The sequence below is a fragment of the Rhopalosiphum maidis genome, chromosome 3 (genome assembly GCF_003676215.2).
Source record: "Rhopalosiphum maidis isolate BTI-1 chromosome 3, ASM367621v3, whole genome shotgun sequence".
Lineage (NCBI taxonomy): Eukaryota > Metazoa > Arthropoda > Insecta > Hemiptera > Aphididae > Rhopalosiphum > Rhopalosiphum maidis.
In genome coordinates, this window is record NC_040879.1 from 43,455,827 (window position 1) to 43,472,903 (window position 17,077).

A 17,077-nucleotide genomic window follows, 5' to 3' on the forward strand; every position below is an offset into this window, starting at 1 on the left:
AAAATCAATTAATCTAAAATGATATACAAACATTTGAATTCACAAGACAGGTACTGTTAGAAAAAAGTGCAAAACAGCCAAAACATAACTATCATATTATTAGAAAACAGACAAATGGACACTAAAGAACTGTTTGTTTATAATAGAGATGGAAGCTAGAAAAAAAAACTTTGAAAGCTACTTTGTAGTTTTGTACATATAACATTAATAAACTATATTCATAATAAGTAATGACTGTTTTTTTTTTAATTTTGGTAATATAAATATATAGTTATACCATTGATGAGTGTTGAGAAAGAATTATTGGAGGAAGTATTATTTGTTGATATTTTAGAACATGTGGAACAAAGCTCACCATTGATGAAAAAATGTTAAGTTAAACGCATTCAATTGTAAAAATAATAAAAAATATTATGTTCATAAAATAAATAAAGGAAATTATATTTTATAAAAGTATTTATATTTTTTTAAACAATTCTACGAGTAAAATTTACATATATTTTAAATTATAGTAATAAAACATTCATATTATTTATAAAATTACAACAGATAGTAATAATTTAGTAACATATTTAGGGCCACTAAACTGTATTTCCTCCTGGGCCGAAAACCTCCCAGTCCGCCCCTGAAATAGTATAGTTGCAAGTTTTAAAAACTGTACGACGCAGATAAAAAGATTTAAAATATATTGTAAGACGTAGGTGCTTGCATGACAACATTTTTTTTTATTTTTGAAAATAGTCTTCAAGATTTTAAACTTGGCAATGCAGGTCAAATACGTGTGTGGTACTTACCTGTCTTCTTATTGTTTACTATCTTTTTTTTTAAGTGTGTTCTCTTTTTTTCGTCTACGGCCCCGTGTGATAAAATAAAGGCATCCAAACAATCGTTGAAGCAATCCTAAGGCCATTTATGTTCATTGTGCTGTTCACAATTTAAATTTAGCAGTTTCAAATGCATCAAAATTCGGCCCATTAGAAATTGTCTCGGTATTATTGAGAAACTTTGCCTATGATTTTTTCAATACTTCAAAATGAAACAATGAGCTTTTAAATTGTATTAAAAATTCAAATGAAACTCTAAGTACAAAAACATTAAAAATACTATGTCGCAGAGCTTTAGACAATATTTTAAATTTCCATGACTCTTCAGGAACAGATGCCTTTTTACTGTCTAAATCCATTGACTCGGAATTTATTATATCATTTCAAGTTGTTAAAATAAATCAATAGGTAACTATAATATGGTAATAATTTCATTTACCTAAATAATTATTATATTCATATGCATGTTATTACTTATTCTAGATATCGTTTTCATATGGCTTACCTTTGTGTAAACAATTACAAAAAATACGAATCACTTTGAAAGTAGTACTGGAATTTTATAATAATATTATAAAATCATCAAAATCAATAAGGGCTAATGCAGAACAAGAGTTCCACAAACTATTTGTACAGGTAAAAGTCAGTATTATTTTTAACAATAATTTTATTAAGGTATATTTATAACTTAATTTGTTTAGACTATCGCTGATATTTATCAGTATCATTATTAACCAAGACCATTTTGTCAATGAAAAAATTAACTAATAACTATTAGATACTTTTATCAAAAAAATAATACATGATATATTTCTATTTTAAAATAATTAACTACGTTTTAAAAATGTATTTCTATAATTTCAAAATAAATAAATAATAAAGTAATATATTATAATTTATTTTACTATCATTTATTGTCACACGATTAACTGCAATGGTATTTTAAAGAGCAAAGCCGCTTAGCTGAATGATAAGTACATTTATTAGATCTGGCAATGTTAAAAATTTATAGAGATAATTTGATATCAATATATCATTACAATTCTTGAGATCCCTTAGCACGGCTTTCCCCATCTCTCTTACAAAAAATAAATATCTCTATTAATTTTCTAAATTGAGTACACAGATACTAATGTAAAAACAAAAAATCATACTCTTTATCTGAAAAAGTATTTTAAAATTATTTCTAAACTTAATTTTTAATTTTTCTATTTTACATACATGATTTCTTTTTGTGTTTTTATTTATGTTAAGCACATTTTGTTAATAACTGTCTTGTTCATTTATTTATTTTTTTTGTCTGGTTAGTTAAATCTATTTACAATATTAATATTAGTAGATTTTTAAATGATTTTAAAAATTAACTATTGTCAGCTGAGCTTATGTTAAGTTATGAGTTAATAATTAACAAACAATATATTTACTCACTAAGTTAAATTAAAAATTCTCTTATTGATAATATTTATATATTTTATTTTTCTCTTAAAATTCCTATATTTTAACTATAATATTTAATGAGTTAGAGTCGAGGTGGAAGCGATGAAATCAACAGAGGACTTACATATTACAATAATAATATGTATTTTATATGAAATCCGTTGCCTAGAAATTAATAATGAGAATCAATAATATTCAATGATATGGAAGGTTTATTCGGGAATTAAAGAAAACGACAATTTTTCCAACATTTTATTCTTTATTTTTTAAATTACTTAACTGTTCTTGGATCAGTTTTTTTAAATTTTCCTAAATGTTTACATCAAAAGTTTATGGTTTTTAATAACCCTTGAAAAATTCCTCAATATCATGTACATAATTTAAAAATCCAAAATATATTATTTATGTGGACATTTTATGACTTTCACAAAATCTTTCACGGGTTTTCCCAGAATATTCTTCATAAGAATAATTTTATTAAATTGATGAACCGTACAAAAATATCAAGATAATATTCATATTTGAATTTGAAAATAAATAAATCTAAGAAAATTTTTTAATTGGACAATATTGTTAAGTAATTTTTTTATATTTTAAAGTTTGTACATCTACGTTTTTACTTTGCTCTGTTTTTGTGGTTTCATCATGGAGATTAAATATGGCCCTTAACACGGTCATGGAACTAAGTAACTAACCCACGCCTAACATCGTCCATTGTAGTCTCTACGTATAAAATCTGTTAATTAGAATTGTTATATTTTGTTCCATAACTATTGTCCGCTTCACGAAAAGCACGGATATAGATACTATAATTGCACAACGAGTACGGATATGACGGCTTTGAATGTTCTTATCAATAATGAAAAAAAAGTCACGTCATAGGCCTCTATTATTGTTATTACTGTTATTAGTTATGGTAACATAAGGTGGGCAAATTAATGAAAATAATTAACTCAAGTTAAGTTAAGAGGATACAAGATGAATAAAGTTAAAAGTTAACAGTTAACAAATTATAAATTTAACTCGATAAGTTAAAAGATGGAAAAAAATATTAACTTGAATCAGTTTAAAAAAAGTTAATCTATTTTTTTATTAGTAGGTGTGTAAATCATATAAAGAGTGAATGTGTTTTTCTAGTTTCTAATTTATAAATTATAAAAACAATTTTATTGAACTTATTACTTATTAGTTATTTGTACAGCAAACATATTATAATAATCTTGTTATTGTGTATATTTGATGGCGTATTGCCTTTCTAATCTAATAAAATATTTTAATGTATACTATGTAATGATAGCCACTCTTCACAGCTAGCTAATACAAGAAGAGTGTCATCATTATGTCCCTCAATATAATATATTATATTATAACATTGTATAATACGGTCACACAGATGTTTATATTATAATAAACATCTGTGGTCTTTTATAGTTATGTCCTTACTCCTTTTTTCACAAGAACCGTTATAATCTGTGCTCGGATGATACCCTTTGACCACCGGCCAGATCCCCAGAGCTTCACTCTCTCCGCGTTCGCCCTTAGAGGCAGTCTTACTTAATAAATTATATTTTACGTTTTAAATAATAAATATTTCAAATTTATAAATTGTGTTATTAATTAAAAATAAATCCAAAGTATTTCAACATTAAGTCTATTTCTTCTTCCTTCGTCCATCTAATATTGAGCGGGTCTCCAATCAAATTAGGGTAAGTCAATTTACTTTATAATTAAATCCTTATATATATATATATATATATATATGTCGACGAAGGTGGATATATATACATATAAGTAGGTAGTAACTTGAGGTGTGTGGTTGTGTGCGCAATATATGCAGATAACGAGTCTTAATTGATAAAGAAAAGGTAAACGCATGTATTGCGCGCATAGTCAGATTTCTCACTTTACTACAACTAAATTATGTTATCAAAAAAAAGAACAGAAATGCTTGTGTTATTATAGTATTGGATTATTCTCATTTTATATTAATATGTTATACAGTAATATTCACGTACCTATAAACAAAAAATTTAAAAATGTTATTAATTTGATGAATTTTTTTAAATCAACTGAGAAAAGATAAGTTATTTGAACTGTAAATTTAACTAGGTAAGTTTATAAGTTGATTAGAAAATAAACTAACTATTTAAGTTTAAAAATTAAAAAAAATTAATTTTTTAACTTAACTTTAACTTTTTAATTAGTTAATGCCCACCTTTGGCTCTGTGGTAACATGGTGGGTACAAAATTTCTATAATATTGACTATAGAGGGCACTAGTAGTACATGACTTTTTGTCAGATTTAATAAGAATATTCTCCGCCGCTATACACTGTGATCCAACATAGGTCGTCGTGCATTCATAATATCCATATCCCTGACAAAAGTGGTGGCTAGCCGCCGACATACCACGAACCTCACTCACCGTCTAGACGTTGGTTCTCGTTCTATTGTGACCATCTGTTGTGGTCCGGAACGGCGGCGGCGCGGCAAATTTTGGCGCTCTTGCTTTGTTTGATAACCACTTCAATAAATATTCCGCTTGGAACATGGCGGTCAGCCAACTCCATAGAAAATTAATAATAAATTGTAGTCCACGAAACGAAAACCGGCCGGTAACTGGCGTTACTCTAGGGATAATTTCCAATCAGTGGTTATCATTATAGATGTAAAACGAATTTCCATGTGCTTATTATGTAAACATTACAGCAGTGCGGTCCAGTTTAAGAACCCATGGCTAACGCCGAACCAGTTTTCGTTTCGCATCTCGTGACCGTCGGCCCTTGTCAATCGCCATTCTTTGCCCACCGTTTGTAGCCTTACAACATTGACCGCTCCCACCCAACACGCGTTTGTTTTGTTTGTTTTAGTATTTCGCTGGTGATTTTATACTGCTTGAAAAAACCACAATGATTCAGATGCATTTACGCGGTAAGAATTTCGACTTCTGCAGGATTTGTCTCGTGAACTCAAAGTCCAACAAACACTTGACGTTCTTAAACATTTTTAAATCTGCTATTAGAGATTTACCATTGAAACAACATTTGAAAGATCTATTTGGAATTGAAGTACGTACCTTTATAGATAAGATATGGTAGAACATTTAAATTAAAACGATGTTTTCAATTGTTTTTAGATAAGCTCAACAGATACTAAACCAAAGAAAATATGCAATGAGTGTTTCATAAAAGTGGCTAATTTTTATGAAATGAAACGAAAGGAGGCAGATTCTGAAAAAACTCTTAATTACAATGTTTCAAAGGAAGTATGTGTTGTTATTTATACTCGTTTTATTTATTTATTTATTTATTTATTTTGAATTTAATATGTTTCATCCTAAGACCTAACTGACTTATAAGAAGATAGGTAACATTGATAATTATTTTTAAAATGTTTTAACATAATAATATGGTATTAAGTCAAGTTTAAGACTCATATAGGTAATATATAGGCATATTTTTGGTATGCATTTGCCTAAAAGCTATATATATGCTAATGTGATGTTTGTATACTTATCTAAGATTTAAGAGAACATTTCATTAACATGTGTTGCCTGTCTTAAAAGTGTGTAACATAACAAATGTAGGCCCGACTATGTTAGCTTATAATTTTACTATTATAGTTCAATTTTTGACGAATTGGATATATTAAAGTTAATTGCTACAGGTACTTATTAATACTTAGAAATAATTCTAAGATCAATGATGAAATCCAACAGACTAATTAAATTATATGTAATGTATATTTTTACATAATAGTCTAAAAAAATTTTCAATTTGTTTAAACTTATAATAATCAAATTCATTAACAGAATTTAAGTAATTACTCGTAAAATATTAATTAATTATATGTAAGAATAAAATATTTGATTTATTTAATTTTACTTCAGTAGTTCATTGGAGCGTATAGTATGGTTATTCAAAGTAAATTAATATGACCATTGACTATAACCATTTTTTATATTAACACTTCAATTATTAGAAAAAACGTACACCATTTTCCAACATTGTGACATAAGTATTAATATAAAACAGTTATATTTATTAATTTATATACAAATAAAATAATTTTTATTATAAGAAAAATATGATGACATTGATAACCTATTGATCACAAGTGTACAAATATACGGGATGGTGAAAAAGTTATTTTTTTTTCTCAATAATGGTTAATTCTTAAATTGTTCAGTATTAAATACCGTTATTAAAATATCAATATTTAAGTTTATTATTTTTTACAATTATCAAACAGTTGTTTTTGATTTCTTTAATTCCTTTAAAAAATTATATACTTTTAATACTATTACTAATAATAATATATTATTTATAAAAATACATAATTTATACAAGTATTATTTTTTTAAATTTTATTGGACTTTCTAAATTCAAATTGGCTTGGATTATTTGATATAGATTTAAGGATTAGTTATTTTATATTGTGTATTTTATAAACGTCATACACTATATAGCTATTAACAGAATTATAAGTAAGAAGCGTAACAATAAGTAAATACTCGAGTAAATACATATAACATATAAGTAATAGTTAAATTACACAAATTAATAAACAAGTGAATAAACAAATTGTAAAATATACAGTGGGTGGGCATAAATACATAAAAAAAAAGTGTAATCCAAGTTGGCATTTACATTACATTAATTATGTTTTTATTCTCTGTGTTCACAATTTTCAAATGATTGAATTTGAATATTAAATGTAGAATTATAGAAAGCAAGTATACAATTATCCTATAAATCATTTATAAAAACAGCTAAATAATTATTACTTACTATAGTACTGAATAGTACTATTCATTAACAATTGAACAGTTTCTAAAAATTTGAATTCTTAACAATAACCTAAATAACTTAAGTGTTTTAAAGTTTTGGATTTATTTATATTTTAAATTTGCATCAGTGTGTAACAAAATGTAAAGCGTATTTTAAGAATTTTAAAATATAATACTAGGCAAGACATAAATTAAATAAAAATAAAAAATAATTGTATATGATAAAGAGGGTAGGAGGGTAATGTCTGCAGTCTTTATTCCTGACTAATAAGTAAATATTTTTATTATATATTTATATTGTTATTATAGTTATTTATATTACCTACCATTAGTTATACAATGAGAATATTTTGTACTTTGTGTGCAGTAAAATATAATAATTTACATACTACTTTTAAATCCCTAAAATTGTTAATTTTAGTACATAAATCCAATTTCATCTTTTTTTGAATTTCAAATATCAAAAAAATTAAATTGTGATTTTATACCCATATATATATAGTAAATATTGTAGCTAAAATATTTAAAAAATTAATACATTTCTTATTAAGAAATTAACTATAAAAATGTGTACATCTTTGTAATTTTGATTAATTTTTATATTTTTGTTTTTAGTCTAAAACAGCAAATAAAAAGTCATTCAACAACATGAAACTAAAATCAACTCCAACCGATGAAACAAAATTATTACCTGTTAAGAAAAATACTTTGAACAATTTATTTTATATTTGTATTCTTATTGTTTTTTTTCTTTTTAATTTTGTATATTTTAACATTTATCATTTTATATAACTTATTTTAACCATGCCAAATCTGTTTAATTTATTTTTCAATTGTATTCCTATTATTTCAAAAGAACTAAATAATATTTTATTATATTAAAATTTATTCGGCTATCATTTATTGTAACACGATTAACTGCAATGGTATTTTAAAGAGTAAAGTCCATTAGGTAACAAGCACATTTAAATTTGGTAATTGAAATAGTACAAATCTATTTATATAAATTTGTATTGAGATTTCTGGAATTCTTGAGATCCGTTAGCACGGCTTTTCCATATCTTACACAAAAATTTAATTTTATTAATTTTCTAAATTAAGTATATATACTAATGTAAAAACAAAAAAATCATACTCTTTATCTAAAAGTAGTTTAACTTAATTCTAAGAAATCACTGTCTACACAGTAAGACAAACAACAACAAACTTAAACTGATAGACCTGGAAACTGGGAACGGCTTAGTAATAAATAGTATAATGTTCCTTTACAAAAACATCCATAGAAGTACAAGGAGGTGACCATTAATCAAATAGATCACATTATTCTGGCCAACTCAAGATTTAAAAATTTCAGATTGATAAGAAGAGCAGACTCAAACTTATACCACTATCTAGTAAGAGGTAAAATCAAAAATCAAACTCAAAAAACGTCTTCAAGGAAATAAAGAATAACTAACCAAATATGATATAACCATGGCCCGGATTTATATGGTCTATCAACCTCAAAAATATGCACTATAAAATATGCATTTACGAGTATGCTCTTATTTTTTAGTAATATAATAAAATTATTCCGATAGATCTCAAATAAAATAAAAATCGTCAAATTACATCGACTATAAATAAAACTATAAATACGTTTTTTTATTATAATAAGCAAAATATTATATGTTATGTATTCATAAACTGTATAATATATGTAATAAACAATTGTAAAATAAAGAAATATGCACAACATGTCAAAAAATAATAAAATATGTAAAATTAGATTTTATATTTCGGATCTATTGACTGCAAATCAAACTTGTATAGAAATAGCACCTAGCTATTTTTTGGACTGTTCAGAAAAAACATGCAAATGCATATAAATCCAGGCCCTAGAAGCTGGATGATTCAAACTGCTTCAATACCTTCAGACATAAGATTCGTCAATTTTGTATTAACAGCTATACTAATAAAATATATTCATTTATCAAAATATTAAAAAGTAAAGGATTTAAAATAAATGTATCTGACGTTGTAATGGGAAAACAAAAACACTATGGTTCAACGATACGTGTATGAGAGCTTTAAAGCGGAAACAAATGTAAAAATCAGTGGCTTAATGACCCAGAAAACGTCGAAAAAGAAAACAACTACAGAAAATGCAAAAAATTCAAATAAGAAGTAAACAACATAAAAGAGAAGATATACCAAGAACCAAAACTGGGCAAAATAACTAATTATAATTATTTAACTTGTTAAGTTAAGTTAATACAGAAAAATGTAAGTTAAGTTTAAAGTTAAAAGTTATTTTTTTTATTAATTTAACTCGTTAAAAGTTAATTTGAAAAAAAAGTAACTTACGTTTAAAAAAGTTAGTTTTTTTCGTGTAAAATTAATTACACGAAAGATCACAGGAAACAATACGAACAAAATGTTATGAACAAATAATAATTGTTGACGACACAACGAATTTATTGCTTAATAGTTAATATGTTAAAATCATTCTGAGTTTTATCGTTAATTTAGAAGTTACTTAAAAAAAAGAAACTCGTTAAGTTAAAAGTTACTTAATAAAATAAAAGTAACTTAATTAAAAATAACTTAACTTTAACTTTTTAACTCGTTAATGCCCAGCCTTGCCAAGAACATACCAGAAAAATAGAAGAATACTATAGAATTAATAGGACACGTCAATTATTCAAAAATATCAATGCCATTAGGAAGGGATTTAAGAAACAAGAAAAGTTACTAAAAAATAATGATGGTACATTAATTACAGTTCTGAATGATATTTTGGATAAATGGAGATACTAATTCGAGGAGCGGTACGCGATTCTGCGTAATATAGCTTTTTACCTACTCGATTTCGCATATTTTCATAATACAAAAGATTGTTTTTACTTAACCTAAATTTAACACGAATCCTGCTTAAAAACTGTTGGGACCCTACCAGTTATGAGGGAAAATAATTATAATAATAATATTAAATAAAACAAATTATTAAAAATAAATTTTATAGAAATAATATGTATTTCAATTTTGTCGTAAATGATATTGTAGTTTGGTTTTTATGCATCAATATATATATATATATATATATATATATATATATATACTCTATTGTTGAAGTAACAATAAAATAATACAAAAATAATCAAATTAGTTAAAATAAATAATTAAAATAAGTAGTTACAATTTTTTTTCCTTGATATCGATGAGAACCAATTTGTGATAAAAATTGAATGATATCGCAATTTGATTTGTTTCGTTCTTATTATATGCCTTTATGGTGAATTCCATACGTTCTTTTTCTTTCACGTTCAATATTTTCCGATCATTATATAAAGTAATTGATCCGACTTAAGTAAATCATAATAATATGTTTTGTATGTATGAATGGGTATCAACAGGTACTGATGAGTCCAGATAAAACATGTATATAATATACCGTAGACTATTCAGATAAACTATTATTTGGGGTAAAACTAAAATAATGTTATAATATGACTTATATGTAGTATTAATATCAACCATTTATATGTTTAAAATAGTTTTTATAATACAATCGACAGCGTTACAAATTAGTTTTGTGCGGAATCGTGTTAATGGAAAGGTATATGCGGAATCGCGAATCGCCAACTTCGAGCACCTCCTTAATATTGAAAATCCCATTAACTTGGACTGGTGTAGAACCAATTGAAAACGAATACCTCTCACCATCTAGAATTAAGATAGCATGACAAATCAAGAGGTTAAAAAATTTATAAAACTCCGGGTAAAAATAGAATTTAGGGTATAATTTTAAAGGGTTGGATTAAGAAATAATATCGGATATACAAAAACGAATAGAACTGGTCTAGAAAGAAGAAGGGATCCCAGAAGATTAGAGAATTGCATTAATATACTAGATACATATAAAGAACGATCCACTTGAATCCAAAAATTATAGAGGCGTTGCTTTACTCAATACACATAACATTTCTTATTGTATTGCATCCTAAACAGAATTAAGCCGATCCTCGAAAGAATTCTGGGAGACTACTAAAGACAACTCAGACCAAATATTAATTATGAAACAGATATTCCAAAAATGTCGTAGTAAGATTAGGGGGTATAAACATTGTTTGTTGACTTTAAGAAAGCATACAAGATACAACTATATACATAGGCCAAGTCTATTCGATATATTGAAAGAATTCAATCTACCAACAAAATGAATCAACCTCATACAGCCACCATGGAAAACTCTGAGATAAAAATAGAAAATTCTACATCTGAATCATTCAATTTAACCACTGGTCTCAGGCAAGAGGACGCATTATCTGTGATTTTTTTTTTTACCTAGTACTGGAAAAAGTAGTTAGATATATGAATACATATCAAAAGATAAAGAATGTTAGCATAAGGCCAATAAAAGATAGGCTTATTGGTAAATGCAGAAGATATTATCATTATAGGAGACAGTATTGAGATAAAACAAAAGTTGTAAGAAGCTAACGAAGTTAGTCGGTCTCATAATAAATAACAAAAAGTCGGAATATATGAAATTTAACATAAGATATAGGACATATTAACATGGGGAGAGTGTGGAAGTCCAATAACCATGCATATCAAGGGAGGTCGAAAAAAGAAAATAAATGCGGGCTAGGCAAGTCTGGATAAAAAAAAAAAGGACGCAATAATAAAAACAGTAATTGAAGAAGAACCGATGGGAAAAAGACCGCTAGACAGACCACGCCTTAAATGGGAAGACTATCTGAAGAGAGAAGTTATTGTAATAGATCCATGAGCAAACTGGAGAGAAGTAGCTGAAGACAGAGAGAGATGGAGGGAAATGTGTTGTACGGGATGGCCTTAATGGCTGGAAAACCCCTTAAAAAAAAAATCCTTATTTTGATGATCTCGCAATATTATTAGGAACAGTAAAAAATTAATTTAATATTATTGTATTATGCAAAACATGGTTTCTAAATGACTGAATTTAAATTAAATAGTTATAAAACTATTAATTATTTAGAAACTTTAAACAAAGATGATGACGTTACAGTCTTAAACGAATCTTATTAAATTGTAATTTAATTCAACTTATAATTAAGAGGACGTTATACCCGCATGCGTTGTCTCCGTCTTACTAACGTACATCGTAGCAAATTTGCGTTTAGCAGAACACATTTTGTGATGTAAGCTTTAATATCAGAGTAAATTTACTTATCATCAAATTTAAAAGTAAGAATATTATCTAGACAATGTTATATACTTTTATTGATATTATTGTTTTAAAGTGAATTATAAACATTTTAAAGTTGTAATATTTTACAAAGCTACAACTCATTTTAAAACGATAATACCAATGTTCGAACGTGGATACGTTTCCTGCCATCGAGACGGTCAACCGGTGCCCCTAAGATGGTGCGACTATTCGATGAAAGTTCGCGAAGTTGTCAACGTCGCTGCTCCATCGTAGCCAACACAACTGACCGGTTGCTCCTTGCTTTTACTCTCCGGCGTTCGGACCTTGTGGACCTGATCTCCGCACGCCCACTGTCGCCGCATATGTTTTATGTTATATTTGTTTTGGTCACTTGGTCATAACGTGCCTACCCGTGTTTGCTTCAAATGCGATCGTCTAGCGTGACCACTGTTGATGTGTAATTTACGCCCCGTTCGAGCGATTTGTTTCATCGTCGACATCGACAATCCGTCATGCAACATGTGTGTTCGCGTGTACACGGTCCGTTAGTAACTATCCGAAAGTTTGGCTGTTAAACTTTTTGAATAAAAAACGCAAACGTAATCCGGTACACCTAATATATAAAAATAGGTTTGAATTCGGCGAGTTTCATCATTTGTATACACAGTTATGTGCTGATGATAATTTATTCCGTTCTTATACACGAATGACTAAAAGTACTTTTGACTATATAAAAGAAGAAATTGAACACGAATGTCATCATATAACAATTAACTTTAAAGTACCAATTTCTGTAGAAGAGAGACTACTTATTACTTTAAGGTAAGCATATTATTTTAATCAATAATAAATTAAAATCAATAGTTTTTATATATTAACAACAACATAATATATAAAAATAAAATGTATAATGTTATAATTTAATAAAATAATAAGGTTTCTGTATTTTATACCTTTTAGTATATTAAAATATTAACATTAAAGTGATAAAATAAAAAAAACTCCTTTTAACTTTTAAAATAACAAATTATAAAAAATAACGACTAAATAATGACTGAAAACATTTTAATTTTAAATATTGGAATGTGTGTCGTCTGAATACTGGAAATTTTGTGAATATGATGGCATGGAACTGTATGTTGGATGTACCGTAAAAACTGATGGAAGAATATAATGTTGGTTATGAAAATTTGCTGAGCCTATTGGTGTGGAGGTAAACTTTCACGTATTAAAATATTTTCTATTTCGTTCCTAATACGTAATTTCTGAATGGGGCTTATATTTTTAAAATAAGGAAGAATTGATTTAAAAAATGCATATCTTCATCATCTGAAACTGCAGTTGGTTCGGTTAATGCAGCTAGTCTTCTTGTTTCGAGATCAATCAACTGTTGTTCGAAATTACGGCTGGTGTCTTGTTTTTTTTTTTTGTTAAGTTAATTTTTGTTTGTTAGATAAATTTATCTAGATATAAATTATTTATCTTTTATCTTATCTAGATAATTTTTAAATCATTTAGTCATTTATAATTATCTTTATCTAAATAAAATTCTAGTTATCTATGAGTACCTATCTAGATAATTTATTTGAATAGACTAAACAAAAAAATTGAAAACTAAAAATATAATTTAATTTATATTTTTAATTTTCTAATAAAAGCAACTAATAATAGCAAAAGCAAAAACATCTATAAAATTAACTTAATTTTTTTTTCAAATCGAAGCTTTCATTGTAGTTATTGAATTAGAGAATGCATTTTCATATGTTTTAATAAATTAACTATTTTATTTTTTAAAATGATTTAAATGATAACTTTTCTTACTTAATACCTATTACCTATAGGTCAAGGACGTACACAGAAAAAGGTTTTGGGGGGTGTTTTTAAAAATCAGTTATTGAAAAGTAGAACTTTTTTTAAATAATATACAAAAATAATTTATGAAAATTAGGTATAATTAAAATACTTTTTTTAAATACAAACATTGGTGTAAAAAAATTAACATTAAAATTGAAAAAGTAAATAACCATGCAAAAACCCAAGTATTTATGTGTACGTCCCTGTTATAGGTACTAATATCATTGAATATTTACAAAATTAAAAATGGAATTATCTGATATTTAACTAGATAAAAATGAACACAATAATCTTTATCTTTATCTAGATAAATTATTAGTTATCTATTCCCAACACTGAACATATAAAAACCAATTATTGGAATTAAAATTATTCAATTCAATTTAATAATAATTAAATCTAAGTATGTTTAATAGGTTGAAATTTAAATTAAATTAAAATTTAATGATTTACTTTTATATTACAATTATTAACTTCAACAGTTTTTAAAATTTAATAATATAATACTGTACTTTTTTTTAAAAAATATTTAAGTAGAGTATTTTTAATTAGGTATCTACTTTTTATAATCAAAGTATTTTTTTAAAAAATTTATTATTTTTTAAACTAATGAGCTTTGGAAAAATTTAAATTAAAAATCATAAAAATGAACCACTTGATTTTTAAATTTTCTAAAAACTAGATTAAAAAATTAGTTATTTTGTATTTTTGAATTTTTAGTATTAAAAATAAAAATAAAAATATTTCATATATTATACTTACGTGTAGTGCAATAGTCAATAAATTATAACGTTATAAATTAAATTAATAATTATATATAAATATGTATTATAAATAATATGTAAAAAAAATTATTGATTACAAAATAAGTCTGGGATATGTAAAATATATATTATAATCATAATAATAAAATATAAATACTGTAACACTATACAACATTAAAAAAATATTTATGTTGTATACATTTAACATTGTTTAATTTTTTTTAACACAGATATCTTGCTACTGGTTTAGCTTTTAGGGAAATTGCTATAACATTTAGAATTTCAAAAACAGCAGTTTCTTCAATTGTTATTGAAGTTTGTAAAGTAATTTGGAAGATTTTGAAAGGAAAACATATACCCTCACCAACGGTTGCTGATTTTGAAAATATTGCACAAGAGTTCTATGAAAATTGGAATTTTCCAAATTGTATTGGTAGTCTTGACGGCAAACACATTCGGATAAAATGTCCAAAAAAGTCTGGTAGTATGTTTTTCAATTATAAACAGTTTTTTTCTATTGTTTTAATGGCTGTGGCAGACGCAAATTATAAGTTTATCATGATTGACGTTGGAGCTTATGAGAAAGATAGCGACGAAGGTGTACTATCAAACTCGAATATTTTAAAACATCTTGAAAATAAAACTTTGAAACTACCTTATCCTAAAAAACTACCAAATTCTAACATAACTGGTCCATATAATTTCATTGCTGATGAAGCATTTTCTCTGCGAACATACCTAATGCAACTATCCCCAAGGAGGTTATTGAACGATGAAAATAAAATTTATTTCAATTATAGACTTTCCAGAGCACGAATGACTATAGAATGTGCTTTCGGTATAGCAGCAGCAAAATTTAGAATTTTGCAGAAGTCAATAGAGACAAAAGTAGAAAATGCTGACCACGTTGTAAAAGCAATATGTACAGTGTATACTGCACAATGTAATTATAGATTTGGAAAAAATAAAAGTTACAGAAAATTATAATATACACTCATGCCAGAAAAATTTATCCGGCGATTTAACAGTAAGTGTGAGAAATAACAAAACATCTAGGGCAGCAGGAAATAATCTAAGTATTTTTTTTTCCAACAATAAATTGTAAATATTTTACTATGATTTTTAACTATGTAAAATTACAACTTAATTGTTCTATGATAATATTATGTGCTCTATTTCTTTAGCTAGCATTCAGTATATATTATAACTTAAATTTAAATTACTTGATATTCCTAGTTCTTTGGATACAGAATCTCACAATCTGTCTGTCGCTAGACGATCTTTGTATTTTGGTTTTCTTTTATCTCAAAGTTCCGGCTTTTTTTGTACTTCAGAGACAAGAAGCTTCATTTTATAATAAATTAATACAAACATAAAAATGCACAAAACGAATATATAAAATTTGGTTTTGATCGCGCAACGTTGCGTTGGAAAATAGAACAAGTTATATTTTGTGCGGTGCGTTAAAACACATCGCACGCATGTTATGGCCAATTAGGACATGTCTGTACTTAGTTGCACGCATCATTCGCAATACACGCAACGTACGCAACGCACGGATTCAGTTAGGACGCGGCGTTACTGTTACGTCTACGTACGTCGATATAATAGTGTGTCGTGAGGGAAAACAGCGTAGTCCGACGGCAATACTATATAATTTATAGGTACGTCGCCGTTATCCGATATGCGCCATTTTCGCGTGTGCCGCCCACGCCCTAGACGTGATCGACACTAAGCGCGTCGTCTCGAGTCGTTGTCGCTTACCAGCGTGGAGGACCAGAGTTATGGCACAGCCGTATTCTCATTTCTCCAACAACCGTCGACCATCACAGCCGTGGTCATTGGTAACGCTTGTTTTGTATTTTTTATATTGTAAGCTCCCTCTTACGGGTAGAACATTTTTTAGGTAAACTATTAGTGTGTTAATAAGATTGTGTATATTTCGGGCGCCCATTTTTTTATTATTTATTATAACCTTGTGTACGCATGGTGCTATAAATTTATTGTATTAATGTTATACCACACGGTGGTAACCCTTATAGGACATCGTAGGAGTGGTCGCGTTGCAACAATCAATACAATCATATGACATTGCCTAGTCTCTTACCTTTGAATTTGATGATAGATAAATTTACTCTAATATCAAAATTAACATTACAAAATGTGTTCTGCTGAACTCAAATTTTCTATGATGTACGTTAGTAAAACAGAAACAACACATGCTGGTATAACGT

The 17,077-nt window shown here is 26.9% G+C and overlaps 2 protein-coding genes across 2 annotated transcripts; both read left to right on the top strand.

The window, feature by feature from the left end:
• The first annotated feature begins 5,082 nt into the window (after positions 1-5,082).
• Positions 5,083-8,494, top strand: LOC113555734. The gene is made up of 4 exons (XM_026960257.1): positions 5,083-5,328; positions 5,397-5,525; positions 7,665-7,742; positions 8,333-8,494. Exons 1-4 carry the CDS (start codon positions 5,170-5,172, stop codon positions 8,492-8,494), a joined length of 528 nt encoding a protein of 175 aa, XP_026816058.1. The 5' UTR covers positions 5,083-5,169.
• A 596-nt stretch (positions 8,495-9,090) lies between these two features.
• On the top strand, positions 9,091-15,830 carry LOC113555733. The gene is made up of 2 exons (XM_026960256.1): positions 9,091-9,215; positions 15,074-15,830. The coding sequence occupies exons 1-2, from the start codon at positions 9,091-9,093 to the stop codon at positions 15,828-15,830; spliced, it is 882 nt and encodes a 293-aa protein (XP_026816057.1).
• Positions 15,831-17,077: the final 1,247 nt, after the last annotated feature.

Bases quoted from the DNA above. Each gene is read 5' to 3' on its own strand.
- LOC113555733 (XM_026960256.1), top strand. From the start codon at position 9,091: ATGGTTCAACGATACGTGTATGAGAGCTTTAAAGCGGAAACAAATGTA. The intron at 9,216-15,073 runs GTAAACAACATA...TTTTTAACACAG, and splicing joins GCAAAAAATTCAAATAAGAA to ATATCTTGCTACTGGTTTAG.
- LOC113555734 (XM_026960257.1), top strand. From the start codon at position 5,170: ATGATTCAGATGCATTTACGCGGTAAGAATTTCGACTTCTGCAGGATT. The intron at 5,526-7,664 runs GTATGTGTTGTT...TTTTGTTTTTAG, and splicing joins ATTACAATGTTTCAAAGGAA to TCTAAAACAGCAAATAAAAA. The intron at 7,743-8,332 runs GTTAAGAAAAAT...AAACATCCATAG, and splicing joins ATGAAACAAAATTATTACCT to AAGTACAAGGAGGTGACCAT.